This window comes from Oncorhynchus mykiss, chromosome 31 (assembly GCF_013265735.2).
Source record: "Oncorhynchus mykiss isolate Arlee chromosome 31, USDA_OmykA_1.1, whole genome shotgun sequence".
Classification (NCBI taxonomy): Eukaryota; Metazoa; Chordata; class Actinopteri; order Salmoniformes; family Salmonidae; genus Oncorhynchus; species Oncorhynchus mykiss.
The window spans coordinates 29296658-29321289 of NC_050571.1; the positions used below are offsets into that span (position 1 = coordinate 29296658).

The following is a 24632-nucleotide window of genomic DNA, read 5'->3' on the forward strand; positions in this document are numbered from 1 at the left end:
GAGAATGCCAAGCGTGTGCAAAGCTGTCATTAAGGAAAAGGGTGTCTACTTTGAAGAAGTAGTTTTTGGTTTTGGTTACAACATAATTCCATATGTGTTATTTCATAGTTTTGATGTCTTCAGTATTATTCTACAATGTGAAAATAGTACAAATAAAGAACAACCCTTGAATGAGTAGGTGTTCTAAAACTTTTGACTGGTTCTGTATATGTAATATAAATAAAAAAATGTCATAGGTGCTTCAACAAAGTACTGAGTAAAGGGTCTGAATACTTATGTAAATGGTGGGGGGGGACAATTGAATCCATTTTAAGATAAGGCTGTAACGTAACAAAGTGGAAAAAGTCAAGGGGTCTGAATACTTTCTGAATGCACTTTAGAAGGTTTTCAAACACACGTTCACAAACCAACATTTGAACACACTTCACAACCACCTCCTATGTACAATGGTACTCAGACGAAGGAACACCACAGCAGCAGCCCCCTGCCTCCCTGGCTAGCCTATGTCGTCACCTGCGTCTCCACCATTGATTGGGAATCTCCCTGAAACGCTGGCCAGAAATAGGCGAAACCCCCCTCCTGTGAAGAGGCAGCAGTTTACCATAGCAGCACGGAGCAGTCAGCCACACAGACAGCCCGAGAAGTGGTTATCAGACACCCTGCTGAATAACGAATCAATTCAATCCACTCACTAATTCAGCTCAAATGGAAAATCTTGCCTCCTCCATGAACCACAACTATCGTCCCATTTACAAAGCTGAATGCTGTGTTGCTGCTGGAGGGTTGCACAATCTTAGTCTGGAGGTGGCTGTATAAGTGTGTAGGGGGAATTCAAGACTATAAGCACCAGCAGTGTGCTAAATCAAGATTCTATAAAATACAGCAGGTTATACAGTGTTGTAATGGTAAGTAATTACTGCATTTAACATTACTACAGGTTAGGATCAAAGAAAATAAAAACATCAACATCAAAGAAAACAATGAGGGCAAATATACCTAAACTATCTTTATGTGGTTATGATCGGGAGGGAGCAGAGGGCAGATCCATCTCTCTCTCTCTCTCTCTCTCTCTCTCTCTCTCTCTGTCTCTCTCTCTCTCTGTGTCTCTCTCTCTCTCTATCTCTCTCTCTCTCTGTGTCTCTCTCTCTCTCTGTCTCTCTCTCTCTCTGTGTCTCTCTCTCTCTCTCTGTCTCTCTCTCTCTCTGTGTCTCTCTCTCTCTGTGTCTCTCTCTCTCTCTCTCTATGTGTCTCTCTCTCTCTCTCTGTGTCTCTCTCTCTCTGTCTCTCTCTCTCTATGTGTCTCTCTCTCTCTCTCTGTCTCTCTCTCTCTCTGTGTCTCTCTCTCTCTGTGTCTCTCTCTCTCTCTCTCTATGTGTCTCTCTCTCTCTCTCTGTGTCTCTCTCTCTCTGTGTCTCTCTCTCTCTCTGTGTCTCTCTCTCTCTCTCGCTCTCTCTGTGTCTCTCTCTCTCTGTGTCTCTCTCTCTCTCTCTCTCTCTCTGTGTCTCTCTCTCTCTCTCTGTGTCCCTATGTGTCTCTCTCTCTCTCTGTGTGTCTCTCTCTCTCTCTCTCTCTCTAATGGATTTATTGGCATGGGAAACATGTGTTTACATTGCCATAGCAAGTGAAATAGATAATTAACAAAAGTGAAATAAACAATAACAAATGAACAGTAAACATTACACTCACAAAAGTTCCAAAAGAATAAAGACATTTCAAATGTTATATTATGTATTTATACAGTGTTGTAACGATGTGCAAATAGTTAAAGTACAAAAGGGAAAATAAATAAACATAAATATGGGTTGTATCTCTCTCTCTCTCGCTCTCTCTCTCTGTGTTACTGTGTATACTGTAAAATAACCATAAAACAAACACACGAAGACACAGACACCTGAGGGGAGCACTTTAGCTTATTCTATGAATCATCATCACAGGTGAGTTAAATATAGCATCTAGTAAATAGAGTATTTCTGAGAGCTCTTTTATATCTACTATGAAGGCTGCTAGTATAATAACCTGGGAACCCTACACTACACACACACTCGCGCATGCGTGGGTAGGCACACGGGCACACACACATCCAGGCAGGATCCATCTTTATTCTATTCAATTCTATTAAAGCAGCAGCTCAGCGCATACGTTTTAATTAGAGGCAGCGGTGTTCATATCATTAAAGTCACTCAGAGGGAACAGAGCACTGTTGTTAACAATTGGGGGGGGGGGGGGGGGGGGAGTTTTATTTGTATTATGTCTCTGTCTTCCCCTCAGGCTTTCTCCGCTTTCTCGATCCCGGCAAATATGTTTCAACCCTGTGATAATGGTCTTTATAATGTATAGTAATTACACACAGGCTTTAAGGTTCCTTCTGCTCTACTATGGCCCATAACGACAGTCTGATCAGACTTATTGAGACAAGGGATGGAATTCATTTTGATTTTTTGGTTGACAATGCAGCTTTTAAAGGCAATGTTCCTGAAGACCACATTTAAATGGTGCATTGCCAACAAGCTGCAATCGGATTGAATCCCGGCCAAGGGCTGTTTATGGCCAAGAAGCCCTGGACCATGGAGAACGGATACTAAACTTGTAGTTGATAACTGAAAACTGGAGACTTTTGAAGAGTTTTCATTGGATTATATGAGGTTTAACTTTTCAGGGAACATGTTGTTAGCTTTTTTCCAAGCATGTCGTCTGACTTCTAGCCAGCTGGCTCACCAAAAGAGTCCTTTCTTTTTGACTCTAAGCGTCTTAACTTGGCCATGATTGCTCTTTTCGGGCTTTAAGTATGTCTTCATCTCCATCATGCAGGATGGTTATTGCCTAGACTATTATCATAAATACACTGCAATCAGAAAGTATTCACACTCCTTGACTTTTTTCACATTTTGTTACGTTACAGCCTTATTCTAAGGATTAAATCGTTTTTTTCATCATCACACAATGCCCCATAATGCATTGTACATCACACATCCCTCCTGGTGTGACCATGTGGGCTATCTGTCACTCAGTGTGTGTGTGTGTGTGTGTGTGTGTGTGTTTGCGCGCATGTGTCTGCGTGTGTTCGTGACTGCTCGTGCACGCTCCCCTCCTCTCAGGGTTCATGGGCATCCTTGTCATTCTCCCCAGTCACGGCCAGTCCGCCACCCTGTGCTACGATGGTGACATTTTGTGAGGAGGCAGAGGGAAAGGGATATTTTTTGGGCTGCATGGGAACTGAAGTATTCATAACTTTGCACATTTAATCAAAGATGTGGAGCCTAGCCATATATTTCAATGGCCTCCTGTTTATAAATCCTTCAGCTTTTTAATGGCACTGAATTATATCAGATATGCCTGATATAATTAGGTTAGATAGGTAGATATAGGTATTATACCTAAATAGAATGGAAGAGAGTAGAGACAAGGATGTTTGAATTATACTTTTTACTCTCTCTCTCTCTCTCTCTCGCTCTCTCTCGCTCTCTCTGCTCCATGCAGCCCACATACTGCATCTGTTTCTTCCAGCTGTTCATGTCACCATAGTAATGCGGACTGCTGCCAGAGCAGCGGCATTTCAGCTCCGTACAGCCCAGAAGGTCAGACGCAGGCATGGGGTGTGGGGGCAGGGACAAGGGCACAGGGCCGAACCACCCCAACACACACACATAAACAAAGAAACAAACACACTCTTCTCCACCACCACCCTCATCACTACCAGTGCGCACACACACTCACATACTCGCTCACACATTAGCAGGCATACACACTCATCACCCCCGCCACCACAAATCATGCTGCCAGCCAGGCCCCATGCTAACACACCCACTCTAGCCACCTGGTGTGAGAGGCAGGGCTGGGCACAGATGGTAAACAACTGGGGACACCTGTTAGGAAACATGTCATTATGGTGAGAGCTCAGTATTCCACATGCACTGTGATCATGATGTAGCATTGACTTTGCACCGCAAATGGGTATGTGGCTGTGCCAGAAAGTAACAGGGAGGAAGGAAGGAAGCAATATTCCTTGTAGGTAGCTCTTAATGATTGTGAGGTTAGGAAAGATGTGAGACACCAGGGAGAGCAGGAGATGTTAGCCCTGTGTGTGTGTGTGTGTGTGTGTGTGTTGAGAACACACACATTGAGAACACACACACACAGAAGAAGGTTGGAGAGACTTACTGATGTGTACAGGAAGCCCTCGCTGTTCATGGCCAGGTAGAGCTTGGTCTGAACTCCCTGGATGGCCACCACTCGAAGCCCCACTGGAATGAGGTTGAATATGGCTGGGGAGGAGAAAGAGAGAGTTACTCACAATCCTGTCAACAAATGGAGGGGAAAAAACATGTCTAATATCTTGTGAAGAAGAGAGTACGCACACTGTTTATCCACCAGTAAATAGAATTTAGTGAAGCCATGCCTCGGTCTGAGTTTTCCTGCTTGAGGGGGCATCTAGGGTGACTAAACACGAGCAGGTAGCAACTCCCGTACTGACTCGGTAGAGGCGAAGGTCGAGAGCCGTACGTCCTCCGAAACACAACCACGCCAAGCCTCACTGCTTCTTGACACAATGTCCACTTAACCCGGGAGCCAGCCACACCACTCTGTCGGAGGAAAGACCGTACACCTGGCGATCGTGTCAGCGTGCACTGTGCCCGGCCCACCACAGGAGTCACTAGAGTGCGATGGGACAAGGACATCCCAGCCGGCCAAGCCCTCCCTTAACCCGGATGATGCTGGGCCAATTGTGCGTCGCCCATGGGTCTACTGTCCACGGCCGGCTGTAAAACAGCCCGGCATCGAACCAGGATCTGTGGTAATGCAGCTAGCATTGTGGTGCAGTGCATTAGACCGATGCGCCACTCGGGAGGCCCCCAGGAGCAGAGCTAATCTAAGTAGAGAATGATACATTAAGCTAAGACTTCTGCCCGCACTATCCCTGCCAACCACATCCTTTCACTCTACCCCAGTCTCCTCTACGGAGTTAGCTACAGTACTGCTTAGCTTAGCAGGCTGAACAGAGACCTCTTTCCACCTGGCTCTACCCTTATATGCCAAACCGCTCACACCTTTATCCTACTGTCACTGTGCTAGCCAAAAGCTGACAATCTCCCCTGGCCACAATCTCCCCTGCATTCATACGCTAAGGGAGAGAGAGGCCCGCCACCACAGAGGTCTGCTCCTGAACTCCGGAACAGAGAGGAGGTTTTCATAGCGTGAGCAGTGGTCGAGAGAGGCAAATGATGTAGCCTTAAAGAGGTTAAATAATGCTACAAATGAATAAATAAACATTGCTCACGCTCACTGAAAAAAGGCAAACAGAGACAGTGATTTGTGCTCTTTCTCTCAAAGTTAAGCTGTTATTGTAACTACTGCCGTTATGTCCTATTGTAACTGTAAAGATGTTATTGTAACTACTGCCGTTATGTCCTATTGTAACTGTAAAGATGTTATTGTAACTAATGCCGTTATGTCCTATTGTAACTATAAAGCTGTTATTGTAACTACTGCCGTTATGTCCCATTGTAACTGCAAAGCTGTTATTGTAACTACTGCCGTTATGTCCTATTGTAACTGTAAAGATGTTATTGTAACTAATGCCGTTATGTCCTATTGTAACTATAAAGCTGTTATTGTAACTACTGCCGTTATGTCCCATTGTAACTGTGAAGCTGTTATTGTAACTACTGCCGTTATGTCCTATTGTAACTGCAAAGCTGTTATTGTAGCTACTGCCGTTATGTCCTATTGTAACTGTAAAGATGTTATTGTAGCTACTACCGTTATGTCCTATTGTAACTGTAAAGATGTTATTGTAGCTACTGCCGTTATGTCCTATTGTAACTGTAAAGATGTTATTGTAGCTACTACCGTTATGTCCTATAGTAACTGTAAAGCTGTTAGGGAAAGGGAGATACCTAGTCAGTTGTACAACTGAATGCATTCAACTGAAATGTGTCTTCCGCATTTAACCCAACCCTCTGAATCAGAGAGGTGCGGGGGGCTGCCATAATCAACATCCACGTCTCCGGCGTTATTGTATCTACTGCCGTTATGTCCTATTGTAAGTGCAAAGCTGTTATTGTAGCTACTGCCGTTATATCCTATTGTAACTGTAAAGCTGTTATTGTAACTACTGCCGTTATGTCCTATTGTAACTGTAAAGCTGTTATTGTAACTACTGCCGTTATGTCCTATTGTAACTGTAAAGATGTTATTGTAGCTACTGCCGTTATGTCCTATTGTAACTGTAAAGCTGTTATTGTAACTACTGCCGTTATGTCCTATTGTAATTGTAAAGCTGTTATTGTAACTACTGCCGTTATGTCCTATTGTAACTGTAAAGCTGTTATTGTAACTACTGCCGTTATGTCCTATTGTAACTGCAAAGCTGTTATTGTAGCTACTGCCGTTATGTCCTATTGTAACTGTAAAGATGTTATTGTAACTACTGCCGTTATGTCCTATTGTAACTGTAAAGATGTTATTGTATCTACTGCCGTTATGTCCTATTGTAAGTGCAAAGCTGTTATTGTAACTACTGCCGTTATGTCCTATTGTAACTGTAAAGATGTTATTGTAACTACTGCCGTTATGTCCTATTGTAACTGTAAAGATGTTATTGTAACTACTGCCATTATGTCCTATTGTAACTGTGAAGCTGTTATTGTAACTACTGCCGTTATGTCCTATTGTAACTGTAAAGATGTTATTGTAACTACTGCCATTATGTCCTATTGTAACTGTGAAGCTGTTATTGTAACTACTGCCGTTATGTCCTATTGTAACTGTAAAGATGTTATTGTAACTACTGCCATTATGTCCTATTGTAACTGTGAAGCTGTTATTGTAGCTACTGCCGTTATTTCCTATTGTAACTGTGAAGCTGTTATTGTAACTACTGCCGTTATGTCCTATTGTAACTGCAAAGCTGTTATTGTAACTACTGCCGTTATGTCCTATTCTAACTGTGAAGCTGTTATTGTAGCTACTGCCGTTATGTCCTATTGTAACTGTGAAGCTGTTATTGTAGCTACTGCCGTTATGTCCTATTGTAAGTGCAAAGCTGTTATTGTAGCTACTGCCGTTATGTCCTATTGTAACTGCAAAGCTGTTATTGTAGCTACTGCCGTTATGTCCTATTGTAACTGTAAAGATGTTATTGTAACTACTGCCGTTATGTCCCATTGTAACTGCAAAGCTGTTATTGTAGCTACTGCCGTTATGTCCTATTGTAACTGCAAAGCTGTTATTGTAACTACTGCCGTTATGTCCTATTGTAACTGTGAAGCTGTTATTGTAGCTACTGCCGTTATGTCCTATTGTAAGTGCAAAGCTGTTATTGTAGCTACTGCCGTTATGTCCTATTGTAACTGCAAAGCTGTTATTGTAACTACTGCCATTATGTCCTATTCTAACTGTGAAGCTGTTTTTGTAGCTACTGCCGTTATGTCCTATTGTAACTGTGAAGCTGTTATTGTAGCTACTACCGTTATATCCTATTGTAACTGTAAAGCTGTTATTGTAGCTACTGCCGTTATGTCCTATTGTAACTGTAAAGATGTTATTGTAACTACTGCCGTTATGTCCTATTGTAACTGCAAAGCTGTTATTGTAGCTACTGCCGTTATGTCCTATTGTAACTGTAAAGATGTTATTGTAGCTACTGCCATTATGTCCTATTGTAACTGTAAAGCTGTTATTGTAACTACTGCCGTTATGTCCTATTGTAACTGTAAAGCTGTTATTGTAACTACTGCCGTTATGTCCTATTGTAATTGTAAAGCTGTTATTGTAACTACTGCCGTTATGTCCTATTGTAACTGTAAAGCTGTTATTGTAACTACTGCCGTTATGTCCTATTCTAACTGTAAAGCTGTTATTGTAGCTACTGCCGTTATGTCCTATTGTAACTGTAAAGCTGTTATTGTAACTACTGCCGTTATGTCCTATTGTAACTGTAAATATGTTATTGTAACTACTGCCGTTATGTCCTATTGTAACTGTAAAGCTGTTATTGTAACTACTGCCGTTATGTCCTATTGTAACTGAAAAGCTGTTATTGTAACTACTGCCGTTATGTCCTATTGTAACTGTAAAGATGTTATTGTAACTACTGCCGTTATGTATTGTAACTGCATTCTTAGAGTTACGCTAACATCAGAGCCAAACAGTGGCTTTGCTGCTGTGTTCTGCCCCCTCCTCTTCTATCCTGGCTGGCACTAATTGCACACAGTGCTGCCACATGCATGCCCTCTGGTAACAGAGGACAGGGTCACTCTGGGCTATGGGATAAAGACAGGCACATCTCTGTGTGTGGGGATTTACATAATCACACAGGAATATAAGGATACACACACACACACTTCGCAGGCACACACACACACACACACACACACACACACACACACACACCTGTCTATATGGAACAGATAGGATGCCAGCGACATAAGAACAAGAGAGGATATTTAAGGTGAAGAGACAAAGTTCTCTCTTTTCAACATCAGCATTGATATGTGTTTGTCATCAGCACTGGTCCTCTGCTTCTCCCTTTCACTCTTAGTTTACTGACAGGTTCAAGGACTTAGGTGCTAGGAACAACCACACAGGGGTCTCACCACAGATCCTCTCTAAATAACTACTTCCTCCCTCCAGAGAGGAAGCCCATGTAAGCAGTCCAGCTGTGATGGACTCTCTTCCCTGACTTTAACACTAAGACAGCTTCTGTGTTTCCCCAGTCTTCCATGGTGAACAATAGAAGAGGAGTAGGGATTTCATCAAGTAAAAAGCTACTCCAACCCACTGTAGAGGTAGTACTACAGAATGATTCCGTAAATTCACCCTCTGCTCTCCTGTCCTCCCTCTCCTCCCTCCATCTCTCGTCTCCTCCTTCCTCTCCTCTCTTTCATCTCTCTTCTCCTCCATCCTCTCTTCCCCTGCAGACCTTGGCTGATCCCAGTCCCACTGGAGCCTTCCACCCTGAGCAACATCTGCTGCCTTGTAAACAGAGATAACTGATCTGGGATCAGCTAGCTACACTATATACAGTGGGGCAAAAAAGTATTTAGTTAGCCACCAATTGTGCAAGTTCTCCCACTTAAAATGATGAGAGAGGCCTGTAATTTTCATCATAGGTACACTTCAACTATGACAGACAAAATTAGAAAAAAAATCCAGAAAATCACATTGTAGGACTTTTTATGAATTTATTTGCAAATTATGGTGGAAAATAAGTATTTGGTCAATAACAAAAGTTTATGAGCCTTAAAGACATTTAATGAGCCCAAGCCCCCAAAAAAACAAATTATTGTGCCGTTATCCAATACATACATGATATAGGCTACTGCACATTACAGAAAAATAAAAGCCCATAGATATAGCTAGCTATATGCTCTCTTGGGTAAATAAATGAAACTAGCTCCAGTAGGCTAATATTTTGTGCAAACTGTTTTACAATACTGTATTGTATTATGCTGCATTACACGGACTCTAATTACGCACATTGTTCTTACCATGATAAAGCAGGGAGAGAATATGTGACTCGGGTGCAGCACATGCGGCCTACAAAGTTACAAGTACAGGCTAGCGAATTTGATTTGACTTTGGACATATAATAGGGCTTAGTTGTATAATTATATGCGTCGACTGACACATATATACCTTTCATAATACTTCCCCCTAATGTTATTAGCCTACTTCCTTCTCTCTCTATTGTTGCTTCATTCCTTCTCACTTTCAACAGTTAAACGAAATAAGTTTCATTGTCCATATCTTCCTCAATACAATGACTTCCTTGAATGATATGGGACTAGACTTAGATGCAGAAGGCTTTCACTTCTCTTCACGAAGATTGAATGGTTATGGGCCAGAATAATTAACTGATTTAGCCTACCGCCATCACGCATTCGCTCTTCTTTCAAACTACCCGTGAGTTGTATTGGCCTGCTGTATTTAACATTTCGCAAACAAGAGCTTGCGCCCCTCTTCGAATAGTCTATTGGTAGAAGAAATGATAAAAAATCATTAAAAACATTTTTCTTGCATGGGACTCCAAGAGCTAAGGAGCGTTTTTTAAGGAGAGAGGCCAGTGGAGCACAGTTGCTTGCGTACTGCATAAGAGACAGAGTCTATAAGTTAAAGCTTATTATGCATAACTCATCATTAATTAGCTAAATATAAGGCTAATACTGCATTGAATGTATTACCTGATAGAGGTAGGCTAGGACTTCTATATATAAGGCAATCTATCAATCTAGAACAGGATTATCTGTTTTGGATTCAATTTGAATGGAGTTGATGGAGAGAGAGAAAGACTGCGAGAGAGTGCTCCCATGTGCACTGATTTAAAGCAACGATATTCGAGTGGCAGACGGTTTTAAAACACTGCAGCTGCAATCAAAAAATATAGGTATCTTTACAATTAAGAAATAAGGTGACCCCGAAAGTCAGGTGGAGATGGGTAAATTAGACACGCATTCAAACTGTATATTACTGTAGCATAGCCTATGCTGCAGCAAATGCAGGCCTACCTGTCACAAGAAACAAAGTTACCGTGATGAGATGATACTGTAGGTCTCCATGCATTGTGAACTGCACTCCATACTGAGATGGGCTGTCTGTCCCCACCATGAGGGTTGATGATTCATCATGCAGAGGCCGTAGAGACGCCACATTTAGACATCCCATATCATTTAACAGTTCCATTTCTGTTCCAGTTCCATTTCATATAAATCATTTATTTTCATTTACTGGTTTCTCACAGTTATTTATCCCGGAAAAGGGAGTGGTTTTGGGCTGTATATCCAGGTATAATCTCGGTATCCGACATATCTGAGTTTGTTGGGTGCCAGCAGAACGCTACCATAGTGCCAACTGTAAAGTTTGGTGGAGGAGGAATAATGGTCTGGGGCTGTTTTTCATGGTTCGGACTAAGCCCCTTAGTTCCAGTGAAGGGAAATCTTAACACTACAGCATACAATGACATTCTAGATGATTCCCTCTTTCCAACTCTGGCAACAGTTTGGGGAAGGCCCTTTCCTGTTTCAGTATGACAATGCCCCCGTGCAGAAAGCGAGGTCCATACAGAAATGGTTTGTTGAGATCGGTTTGGAAGAAATTGACTGGCCTGCACAGAGCCCTGACCTCAACCCCATCGAACACCTTGAATGAATTGGAAAGCCGACTGCGAGCCAGGCCTAATCGCCCAACATCAGTGCTCAACCTCACTAATGGTCTTGTTGCTGAATAGAAGTAAGTCTCAGCAGCAATATTCCAGCATCTAGTGGAAAGCCTTCCCAGAAGAGTGGGGGTTGTTATAGCAGCAAAGGGGGGTTCAACTCCATATTAATGCCCATGATTTTGGAATGAGGTGTTCAACAAGCAGGTGTCTTGCTATTTTCAGAGGATCTATGTGGATAACTGGGTTTCATGTAGGTGGAAGTACTTTGTGGGTCATGATGTCGGTATGTTTTTTGCTGTTGTTGATGTAGCTAAAGTGTTTTTGTTGTTGAAAGTATCAGTATGGGAATAGACAGGATTCCATTACATTCATGGTATAGGCGACCACATTCCTGCTACAGCTCATCCCCCTGCAGCACGACGGGTTCTCTCCACTTCATAATGCTCGCTCTACCCCTTCCCATCTCTCTCTCTCTCCATCTATTTCTGCTGCAGCTCATCTGACTACATGAACCTATCTGCTTAATATTTTTCTCTCTCCCCTCTCTCTCCTTTTCCCTCTCTTTCTCCTTTGGCTGCGTGCTGAGACCCACACACAGACACAGCTGCGGTAAACTTCATTTCAGGGGGATTACCAGCCAATCGGCCGCCTGGGATTTTCGAGAGGGGAAACTCAATTACTTGTATCTCACAGAACACATGAGGTTCAACACGAACATAACAGTAAAACACATGCCCAGTCCTGGTAAGAGACTAACTAGGTTCTACACGTGACTACATATTATGGTATTGTTCCACTTCAAACCCTCTGTACTGTAGTCTGAGAACCATACATATAGGAGATGATTATGAAGGAACAAAGCAGAGCTCAGATCGTCAGCATAAATATTACTGCTCAACATACAGAGAGAGGAGGGACAAACTAACAGATTCAAATGTACCCGGTGACAAAGGCTTCCCAACCCCACGCCTTGATTAGCCAATTAGATCAATGTGTGTGAATCTTAGTTTAAGGGTATAACCGGACTTAAGCAGCATTATGACAGCAAGAAGGAGGTGGATGAATCGCCTTTGAGAATGTCTTGAATCGGTGCTCCTTCTTTGGAAACTTGGAAATTATTTGGTATGCGCTGGACGATATTTTGCATAATGGTTCAGAAGGTTGCCTATCTAAATGAAGTCTGTCTGATTTTTAAAAAGTACTTCAAAAGTAAAAAATATCCTCCAGATATCTCAAATAATTCCATGCCCAAAAAATGACCTGCCCAGCTAGAGCAAAAGTTGGGCTGCTCTGGATTTGGTAAACGAACACTGCTGTATGTTCATGAGTGCTACCTCAGCAATGTTAGAATGCTTGTGTGTGTGCGCGTGTGCGTGTGTGCACTAGCATTTGAGTAGCTCCTCTCCCACCATCACAAGACACCATAGCTCAGAGAGGACTGCGCTCCCATCACCATGGAGACAAGAGCACCCAGCGCCTAACAACGCTATTTTTGGACCGGTGCAAACGGCTTCACTTTTCTCCCGTTCTTATTCAGCCAGCTCTATCATTTTTCTCTTCCAAGTGTTACATAACGTATCTCAATAGGACTGTAACTGTTAACAGCTCTATCTAACCAGCTCTAGGAGACATGGGAGTGGGGAGTGGTTGGTGTGTGTTGTGTTCATTCTCTCTTCTCTAAGTAGGCTCCCTCCCTTCTATGTTATTCATATCTCCCTCCTCCCTAATCCCTCCCCCTCTCCTCTCGGCAACGGCAACATAATAAAACCAGACGATTACCGAGCCTGTTATTGCTCCGACTGACACGCAGGCTGCACAGAACGGGTGTTCATTTGTGTGATAGAAGTGTCATCTGGCTTAAGTGACTAATTGAATATAGTCGGGGCTAATTTACACTCTCACAGAATGCCACATTCGATTAGTTTCGGGGTGATGGTGATCCGGGCAGCCGCAGGTATTACATTAGTGCCCTGACGACGAACCACGCGGCACCATGAGGCACAGGGCGGGCACTTCCGAGTCGCGCCAACGCCTAGGGAATAGCGCTCTGGGGCTGTTAATAGTCTACCTACCACTCTGCCAAGGCAACTCTAGTATAGGTATTATCAGAACAGAGTGGGACTTGTGTTCCTATAGCGACATCAGTCAATTACCTCTTAATGCAATGTTTTTACTGACGAGCGTCATAACGTCACAACAGTATTTGACATCCAATACCGTTCGCCAGCAATTACAAAGCAGGAAGCAGCTGTCAGTCAATAGTTACTGTGCGGTGATCAGGATGAGAGCATCTCTTAACAGGCTGCACAGAAAACCCTGGGACTCTCCATCGGTCTGTACATCTATCTAATATCTATCTATTCACATGTGTTGGATTGTGTTTGTGCCTGGTGGATGTATGCTCTCGTTTTGCTACCTATCTCTACTTTAATCGGCCCATTGTAGAACTTAGCACCCTGAGCAGTGGGAGTACTGGTACTGAATTATCAATACTGCGTGGATTACCGAAAGCCTGGTGTTACTAAGGTCTGTAACAGATGAAAAAAGCCAATCAGCCAATGGACTGATCTCCCTAAACACAATATAATGCTGCATATCACTGCTGTAAGACACTTCCTATTCTGTTGTTTGTTTTACACATCTCAAAGGCTTTGGAAAATATGAGGAAGGGATAATATGGGATTTTCATTCTGATGAGGGATACAAATAGACTGAACCAAATACACTAAGTTTACAAAACATTAGGAACCCCCCCCTCCCTTTTGCCCTCAGAACAGCCTCAATTCATCAGGGCATGGACTCTACTTGGTGTTGAATGCATTCCACAGGGATGCTGGCCCATGTTGACTCCAATACTTCCCACGGTTGTGTCAAGTTGGCTGGATGTCCTTTGGGTGGTGGACCATTCTTGATACACACGGGAAACTGTTGAGAGTGAAAAACCCAACAGCGTTGCAGTTCCTGACACAAACCGGTGAGCCTGGCACCTACTACCATATCCCGTTCAAAGGCACTTACATCTTTTGTCTTGCCCATTCACCCCACACACATACACAAAAATCCTTCTTTAACCTGTCTCCTGCCCTTCATCTACACTGAGTGAAGTGGATTTAGCAAGTGACATCAATAAGGGATCATAGCTTTCACCTGGTCAGTCTATGACATGGAAAGAGCAGGTGTTCTTAATGTTTTGTACAGTCAGTGTAGGTCTATCTGAATGAGATACGCAGTAAATGTGTAGCAGTGGAGAGATCTCAAATGTGATCCGAGCGAGAAAGAAATTCAGCCACAACTTAGAACAGTATGCAGAATGTACAGATCAAAGCTGTGCTTCCTATTTGAAACAGAATCAGCCAGGAAGTGTTCATTTGATGTTCATTGCTGTGCCAATAGACTGTTTACTGTGTTGACGCACAGTTAACTGATGACCGGGTTTATTTACATGGGAAATATGGTGGTCTGGAATCAGCATGGAGTAGATGGGTTAGGTTGATGGACAACGTAGTATTCATTAGACACCCACGGAACAAAACGGTCTTAAAAAGGAAGGGACTACCTGAACTTGTCCAATTAAAAAATGCTTGTTTTCGTCTTCCGTTGCAAAATGCAGGGGTTCCCAAACTTTTTGGTGCCGGAGACCCCTATTGTGATTGCAAATTCATCAGGGACCCCCTCAAAATCAGTACAGAATTCTGACTTTAGAGTGCTATAAAAATAGCATTACAAGGAGTTTAATTATGACTGCTGCAGCACATGGCAAGACTTACCAAGTCTCAGGCCCTGGGAAATAACATTTTAAAGCCCTCCCTCTTCATATTGGAGAGAAAATGTGCAGGTTTCAAGATAATTTCCTGCAATTCTACACATTTTCCAATGGGGCCGTTTTTCAGTTTGAAAACTTAGATTACAGTGCATTTATGTTCGAACCCATTTGGGGGGGGAATACAAGAAGTACTGAGTTAAAAAAGTTATCATTGATGAAGTACTGTGGATCCCTGTGTGCCTCCCAGACCCTGCTGTACATCTAAGGGTAGCCTATATTGTAGATTAATAATATTGTATTGTACCTTCTTAACTTGTTCCACCGACCCCTCGGCCAAAGTCGTTTCATCTGTTGTTGCTAGAATTATTTATATAAAACCATTCTATTTGATTTATTATAATGATACATTTTAAGCCCAGTTTGGGAACCACTGCCTTAATGAATATGTCCCTGGTGCCAGCCGAGCAGAGGAGACTTACTGTAGCCATTGTCCTCCTCCTTCGTCCCGTCGATGGTGCCATCGGCCTGCAGCTGCAGGTGGAAGCCCTGTCGACTGTACAGCTTCGTCACAATCCCCTTCAACTGGGGTTCTGAGGAGAGGGGGAGAGAGGGAGGAGGGAGAAGAGGGGGTGTGTGAGATTGGAGACAGGCTCTGATCCTGCATCAAGGCTTGTCTCATTTCTGGAGAAAGATGAAATGAATCAAGATGCTGATGTTGTTGTATAATCAAGATACTGATGTTGTTGTATAATCAAGATGCTGATGTTGTTGTATAATCAAGATGCTGATGTTGTTGTATAATCAAGATGCTGGTTTCAGTTCAGTTTTGTGCACCCTCTCCAAAACGGACTTGGGTAGGGTGTGATGATACTAGAGTTGTGCCCACACAGGAACCTTGTTCACCCATCCACCAGCCATGTATCTTATAACAAGATATTCTGTAATCCTATAAACCTGGCACGCTAGGTTATAAACTACATTATAAATTTCTGATTGGATGACAGCCGTGGTATGTCAGACCGTATAGCACGGGTATGACAAAACATTTATTTTTACTGCTCTTATTATGTTGGTAACCAGTTTATAATAGCAATAAGGCACCTCAGGGGTTTGTGGAATATGGCCAATATACCATGGCTAAGGGCTATAGCCAGGCACTCTGCTTTGCGTTGTGCATCAGAATAGCCCTTAGGCGTGTTATATTGGCCATATACCACACCCCCTCTGGCCTTATTGTGTAAGTAACTAACCAGTCCCCCCAGTCCTGCTCCCAATAGGCCCAGCGTTTGCCACATTCTCAGCTCTCCAAAGGCTCAAGGGACCAGCGCAAACACATCTCTGCCTACGTCTAGAAGATCAAGCCATGGATACCGGCGTATGAGCAAACAGTTCCTATCTCTACCACACACAGGAACAGGGAAGGACTAGGGAGACTAGAAAGGAAGTCTGGGTTTATTCCAAAGGGGCCTGTGGCTGCACCTGAGAGGATTACATGGAGAGCAGGTGCTTGACAGTAAGAGTCAATATTTATCCAGGATAAGCACTGATTGATTTTTTAAAATGCTAACTGTCCATATTATGTATGTTTGTTCCCTAGTGAAAATGCCGTGTTTTAAATATGGGGTATACAACTTCCTTCTATGGTGTAATGGATGGCCATGTATTGTGGGGGAAAAATTCCGTCCATCTATGCCATCCAAAGAAATGTTCTGGGACAACTACATTACAAAGTACAAATTCTGCTAGCCAATGGATTAACAAAGTCAGTAGTTCAAACTCCATCTAAAGAGATTTTAGTTGGGAAGGCGGTGGCCTATATCTTATATAAAAAAATAAAACCTGGAAGTGCCTATGAAGACACAAGCTTGACATTTTGGTGTGTCATGTTCCGCGAAGAGCTATCCCTTCCCCGTGCTCCCTTCCCTAGAGGACTGTCCTTTATCGTCATTTACCACACCTTTCATCCTCTCTTTCATCTGCTTTACCTTTCAATAATGCCATTACTACCCTCACAAAGGTTACCGCCTGGCCAGTACTCATGCTTTGGCTATTTTTTTTCCCCACCAGTGGCTCCCTACTATAGGAACCTTTTAAGACTGATACATCAGGAGGCTGACGTCTTTTCAAAGGCAGAGATTTACGCCAAAATGCCAGTCCACTAATGATAAGTAAACTGGGTGTGATGCTGGGTAGCCATCTGGGTTCCTGTAACAAGACATAAAGAGCATTTCTTCAACGTTGCTTAAAATGCATTGAATGAAAATATGTGGATTGGAGGAGAAAATTGCATTGGAGACTTCTTGATTTGTAAATTCCCGTGCTACCTTACAAACACACATTCACAAGGTGTTACATCACAAGGAAACAATGTATCGGAGACAGAGAATGGCGTCATAAGGTGAAATCAGTGGGCGGCTTTTTCTACCAGGAGACTCGGGGATCTCTACTCACACACTCACTGACACACCCAAACACATCCATACACAAACACACTCGCATAGCCGCAGCAGAAAAGTATCTTGCTTCTGCCGAGGCTCCACACATGTGTTACGTAAACCACACACTCCCTATCCCCGTCCCCTCCCGACTGCACAGTTCTGCCTCAGGGAGGTGGAAGAGGGGGATGAGGTGGGATGAAAGAGGGTACTGACTGGTATCATGGTATGGGTCCAGTTCTGAGGGAACACTGCAGGGTAGCTTAGCCCCAGCCCCCCGATCAACATACCCCCAATCTCCTCCACTCCACCCCCACCTGCATAATGCACTTACAAAACAGCCTGAACCAGCCTGTGAACTTGATGGGAGAGGAATTAACTGGAGCTCATTTAGGTCTGAAAGCACAGGGCTGAGTCACGCTCAGCAAACCTCAGCGGTGCTCATTAACCAAGGGCCACGGCTCATGTAGCTTTGTAAACATCACAGAGAACCAGCCGTAAGGTAGTGCTGGTATGTAGCACAGCTAACGGTCAGCTAACTGTATACTCTGGTTGTGGATGTTTGGTTCTGGTTGTGGATGTCTGGTTCTGGATGAGGTTCTGTCTGGGCCCTGTAAGCTGCAGTGGCTAAGCCTTCACTAACTACATGAATCGCACCTTGGCAGACTGTACTGCATGGGCCATTTAGGGACTGAGAGGTCTGTCGGGATGCCTTATCAGTTTTTTGTTAGAGCACTACTCTGAAATACAGACCGTCTGTCTGTACAGGAAATGTCCCTGGAAGTTTTTGCGTTTGGTTTTGAAATCCCCAAATATAAAGTTTAATACATGTGTACAGGATGTGTTAAACTTCACAAAGTGTGTTTGACATATTCTTCAGAAAGGTATAGATATCCTTCATCATTTTCTAAACTTGGTGAAATTACACAAAACTATTCAAATGCTTGGGTGCCTGCTGTACATCCCGTGTCCCATGGTAGTAACACCAAGCAATATATCTGCATAGAGTCTTTTTTAAGCTTGCTCATTGTGGATTCAGACAACAGACATAAGCATGGCAATGATATTTAAAGACCACAGTGGGCTTGTGTTATGCTCTAATCCTGTTTAGCTGGCTCTATTGTAATGGTCCACATGGGATTACATGAGCAGACATTGAGGGATGAAGCACCAATATAATACATCACTTAGGTAGTTATTAACAGTCTGAAATGTCATAGGTCACACTTTTGTGCATGAACTAAAATACACATCCATAGGGAGACCTTCTAGCTGTCTTTCCTTTGATATAAATCTGCATTTATAGATTTTGATTAACATTCTATGGATATTTAAAAAAAAATATATATATATATATATATATATATATATATATATATATATATATATATATATATATATATATATGTATCAATTCGAATCATGTATAAATGTTGATGTTGTTCCTATACCTATATAGCCACTTTGGTTGTCCAGTGCCCCTGATATTTGGTGCACAGAGCAGAGTTGGGGAAAGTGATGATGAAACTGAAGAAATGGCAACAGAAATCAAACGTATGAATTGTGATGGTCTAACGGAATTAGCGATACCCAAAACAGACCTGGTCGCCTCCGTCTCCTCTTCTTGGAGCCAAAGAGTTTGACCCGAGAGAACATAGACAGCCGGCTCGGTTTCTCGCATGGCTTCGTTTTGTTCGGGCTGCTAACGCAGCGGCAGGCATTAGATTTCTCCCGCTCCCTCGCCTGCCTTTTCTGCCGAATAAGGGAGCTGGCTAACGCTGCAGCCATGGCCAGTTTGACGGTTTTCCGGAGAAAACTTCCAGACTATGAAAAATGTTCTCCTCTACCCCTTTCAATTTTTTTATTGGAAATCTTTCTCAAGCAGCAGTGGTCATCCAAAGATTCCTCAAATGCAAAGCGCAGTCATTGCTCGTTAATTGTGAAATAAATATAATAAATTCAAAATACAGTCAGTGCATAAAAAAATACCTCCACTCTTCTTCAAAATGATGCCTATTAAATGTTCTGTAAGTTGATATTTTTTCTGTTGGTTTTGTTGGGCGTAGCTCGGTAACGGTGCATCTTATCTCCGGAAAGGAAAAACAGTCCTCAACAAAAAATGACGAGACACATGTTCCACTCTCGTACAGCACAAATAGTGGCATTTCTCCAGCATCATAACTAACGCGCAGCTGTTTCCCTAAAAGCCGTTTTGCACCATCCCACAAAAGCAGGGATCATGCACATGAAGAGTGGCGCAGACGCAGGTGGTTGTGGACGGCGCTAATGCGCAGCCAGAAAAACACCTGTTAGAAAACGCAGAGAAAACGTTTCCAATGATGATGTTTTCCTCTTATCTTTTAGGTCGTTAATCTCCCTCGTCACGGGCAAAGCGCTGCTAGTACAGTGCACGGACTAAACCGGTTTAGTACATAGAGCGACGGGAGAGGATAGGATAGAGAGACTAATTATTACAGAGATTAAATTTGTTTTCCCTCTCTTGTTCAAACAAGACGACATATGAAATAACCCGCTACAAACACAGTATCAGACCCCAGTGCATATTACACAGTCTAAGCTATACTGCTGCGCTCCGAGGGAGCATCCTAACCAGGCGCAGAACTAGCGCGGGGGGAACCGGGAGGGGGAGTGGGGGTGGAGGGGAGCAGGAGAATATTCTGGTACCCTCTCTCTCTGTCCCTTCAATTATTCAATACCGATTCAATGAGTATGTCTTTTAGGCATAACCATTACGCATGCGAAAGATTTATCAAAAAAGTTGGGGATGAAATTGCTCATAAAGCGTATCACTCGCAGTAGATCCCGTAGCCAACACTAATTAATAGACAACACATTTTCCTTATCATGCATTGTCAATATACAATTAGCCATGGTCCCTGCAATCATTTTAGCACTTTTAATTATGATTGTGTGAGATAAGCAAGGCGACCTGCATCCCCATACTCCACTGCAGTACCTTGGACAACGACACTGCCTTGAGATGTTGCCCACTCCCACCTGCTTCACTGCAGACACCCAAACAAACGTGACCGTGGTGCTCAAGTGAGAGGTACGGTGACCAATGACTCAGAATGTGGGAAAGCCCTGACACAGTCGAAGATGGATTGGGCTACCTCTGCCACCTATACACTCATGTGAAGAAAAACTCTGAAAGCAGCCACTGGCATAAAACAAGACAGGGCGATGGAGTAAATGAGTCTCGGGTTGAAACTGAGCCATCATCAATATTTCACATCCTGTCTGTCCCTAGAGAAGGCTGAGGAGATGGGCATGTGGCGACAACAGGAAGCCCGTGTCCACATTTTTGACCAGCGTGTTGCCATGGTAGTCTGGCCTTTGCCTTACACTGACGGCTGGGTCAAAAATATATACTTTATAGATATTGTTATCTTCAACCTAGTCCTAGACTAAGGGCCACCTACACATATTTTTTTATCAGTTATTTACAACAAAACAATATGAGGATGTTGATGATAATACGCATACGTTTGGAACAACTACGACATGTCACGTTTGAGAAACATGGAGGAAGGTCTACTTCTGACGTGAGGCAGAGCTGGTAGTACATGAGAGCAACACATAACAGCGCACGCCCCTGATTCAATCTATCTACATTTGACACGTGGGAGTAAAAAACAAAAATCGATGGCACGCAACTCAGTGAAACGGATAGTCATCGAACAAACTCCCTCACAACAAGACAGGAGTCATATCCTGCTATTGCATCAACTGCTAGATCAAACATACGTAAGGAGACAGCACCTCCCTCACTGACAAGGCTACTTGCAATAACTCCCTGAAGAAGCAGCAGTAGCTATACTTCCCATTCCTCCCTTTAAAACCGTCTGTTTCCTCTCTGTGCATCGTATCCTAATCAAAGCCTCCACAAGGGTGCCACCTACAGTCCAGATTTGAAGCTGCCGTACACAAACTTTACATGATCCATAGATCAATAGTGCTGTACATTAGTAGGCCATTGCATACACTGCCACACGCAGAAGCCAAAGACCAGCATTTTTTAAATGATTTGTTCATAAAATAAAGACAAACCTGTTACGATCAATTACATAGAAATAAACTATTTCCCTATCATTAATCCATCGATTACAGTCATAGCGAATAGACAATATTAAAAGCAGATTTCTGAAAAGACTCAAGACTCCAGAGTATAACAACAGCCTACATATTTTACTAGAAAGTTAGGTAGGGTATGCTTTTTCAAACTTGATCATCCAATAATATCAACCTGAGTGATCTGTTGTGAAAATATAATCTTTCAACATATTACCGATATGTTTGTTACAATTGATATGCACCAATATGTAAAATGTCGAATTCTATCCATCAACATCATCAAGTTTTATACATAGCCTACGTATAATAAACGGTAAACTTCCGACTAGTTTTATTTGGTAGACATCTACCGCACTTCTATCGCAGAGGTCATCTTTACTTCAGCACCATGGATAGCTCCGTCAAGAGGGCGTGCGCCTCTGCCTCTCCACAGTGCTCAACAGTCAAAAACAACCATCTTCCGCCACAGACCATGCAGCAACACACAAAGTAAATTGGAATATAAGAATATCCAATGTGCACCAGAAAGTAGGCTAGATCTCTAGAAGCCAAACAAACTGAAATAAAATGTGCAGAAACACTTGGAAAGGAGAAGAGCCGCCTACCTGACGCAGATTTTCTCAAGGGAAAAGTCTTGCTTCGATGCATATCTGAAGCCAAGAAAAGTGTCCTCAATATGAGCAAACAGTCGTCGGATCTTGGAATGAAAGCAAGAAGATGCTACAAAAGTTTAAACCAGATAATTCAAAGAACTGTCATCGGCGTAGACGTTAGAAGCGTAGAGGCGGGGCATGCAGAAGATCATTAACCGACGAGCATTAGTGAGATGCCATTATGACTTTCTAAAATGCTCATTAAAGATGCATTTGGAGGTCTTGTTGATCCGGAGTGTAGTCACTAAACTGCTGTGCTCTCTGGGTCAGAAATTAAGAAAAGTGATCGAAAATGCTCGCTGAGATACTTCCTGCCGAGGGCAGAGAATAGTTTCCTCTCATATTACAACAAAAAAAATGGATGGAAAACGATCCTTTAATGTGCCGGGTAAACCGGTTAGGCAGGCCCTGTCCACTTTCGACTGAAATGCATTGACGTACATCAACGGGAGATGACAATAGGCATTAGCAGATGGTTTTTACATGAGAGCTCTGTTTTTCTGGACACATAAGCAGGATTTAAAAACGGGTACAGTATTAACAGTGGCCTTCCACATTGTACATGGCTTTATCACATAAACTGTCAAAGCCAAAGGGAAATCAAACATAGAATATCGTTTAATCACGCCAATTTAAAGACACGATTCAAGCGTTCTTATAGCAAACAACCATCTTCCATGTCTAATCAGATGTAAAATATGAAATATAGTTTACTGAACTTTACTTAGGGCTCTATTCAATCCGCATCGCGTAAGGTCAGATTTACAGCGTGATTGAATATTAAAGGCATTGCTCCCGCTTTAGCGGAGACTGCATTCACGGCAAACGCTGTCGGATCAATCGGAAATGACCTTTACATTTCTATTGCGGAATCTGTAACGCTGATTGAATAGAGTACATTAAGTATAGAAGAAAATTACTCTCCAAGACAAGCATCAGTCATTGTAATGGTCCACATATGAAGGCCTGAAGTGTGGTGAATGTGGTGATATTGTACTGTAGACCTTAGAGGCAGATCCTAGCCAGCATTGAACACTAGATGGCGCAAGTGACTAGACTTCGATTGCTAGAGGACTAGCCATTGCGGATGCCAACAGACTGCACTTCAAAAAACTGACTTTGTTGAGGCCTTGCAAATTATGACCCCTCAAAGTAATGCGAAGGACAGGGAAAGGGAGATACCTAGTCAATTGTACAACTGAATTGACTTCAACTGAAATGTGTCTTCCACATTTACCCCAACCCCTCTGAATCAAAGAGGTGCGGGGGGGCTGCCATGGTCAACTTCCACGGTTTCGGCATAGCTTCGGCGCCGGGGGAACATTGGATTAACTGCCTTGCTCAGGGGCAGAACGACAGATTTGTACCTTGATATACACTAATAACTACAGATCATGAGAGAAGAAACATTAGTGGGCATACACATTTACTAAAAGTTAACAATATGATTTGTTGAAGGGGACCACTATTTGCCCTTAGCAATTCTACATGTATTCTATAGGTTGTTTTGAAGGTCAGAAACATTAGATAGGGATATTTGTACATAAAAGGGTTGATATGTCATGATATTGATCCACAACGGAAGTGGATGCATTAGTTTTCTCCTCTACTGTCGTGAGCCAGAACGCATCAAGCTGATGATGGACTCAAGGGACTACGTTCCTTAAATAGGTGGGAGTGATCAGGACCCTCTCTATGGTACAGTATGATGGGACATATACTGACACTAAATTCACCTCATAAATATGTATGTATGTATGTACAGAGCCTTCAGAAAGTATTCATACCCCTTGACTTATTCCACATTTTGTTGTTACAGCTTGAATTCAAAATGGATTAAATACAAAATAATATTACCATCTACACACAATTGACAAAGTGAAAACATGTTTTTGACATTTTTTGCAAATGTATTTAAAGTGAAATACAGAAATATCTAATTTATATAATTATTCACCCCTGAGTCAGTACTTGTTGGAATCACCTTTGGCAGGGATTAAAGCTGTAAGTCTTTCTGAGTAAATTTCTAAGAGGTTTGCACACCTGGATTGTGCAATATTTGCACTTCATTCTTTTCAATATTTTTAAAGCTCTGTCAAGTTGGTTGTTGACAATTGCTAGACAGCCATTTTTCATTCTTGCCGTATATTCTCCAGCAAATTTAAGTCAAAACTGAAACTTGGTCACTGAGGAACATTCAATGTTGTCTTGGTAGGCCACTCCAGTGTATATTTGGCCCTGTGTTTAAGGTTATTGTCCTGCTGAAAGGTGAATTTGTCTCCCAGTGTCTTTTGGAAAGCAGACTGAAACATGTTTTCCTCTAGGATTTTGCCTACGCTTAGCTCTCTCTTTATTTTTTTAATCCTAAACAACTCCCTAGTCCTTGCTGTTGACAAGTATACCAATAACATGATGCAGCCACCGCCATGCTTGAAAATATAAAGAGTGGTACTCAGTGATGTGTTGATTTGGATTTGCCCCAAACAAAAAGCTTCGTATTCAGTACTTAAAGTTCACTTCATTGCCACATT

The 24632-nt window shown here is 42.6% G+C and overlaps 1 protein-coding gene across 6 annotated transcripts in view; it reads right to left on the reverse strand.

The window, feature by feature from the left end:
• Positions 1 to 24632, reverse strand: part of fgf13a (fibroblast growth factor 13a) — a 210481-nt gene that overhangs the window by 22665 nt on the left and 163184 nt on the right. For 4 of the 6 annotated variants that reach the window (XM_021583849.2, XM_021583850.2, XM_021583853.2 and 1 more), the window contains 2 exons: positions 15398 to 15508; positions 4159 to 4262 (listed from right to left, as the gene is read on the reverse strand). In XM_021583849.2, the coding sequence (XP_021439524.1) occupies positions 4159 to 4262; positions 15398 to 15508 (215 nt within the window). Of the gene's footprint in view, positions 1 to 4158; positions 4263 to 15397; positions 15509 to 18954; positions 19936 to 22053; positions 22315 to 24632 lie in introns of those variants that run through there. The other 2 variants (XM_021583854.2, XM_021583852.2) reach the window with 2 other exon arrangements.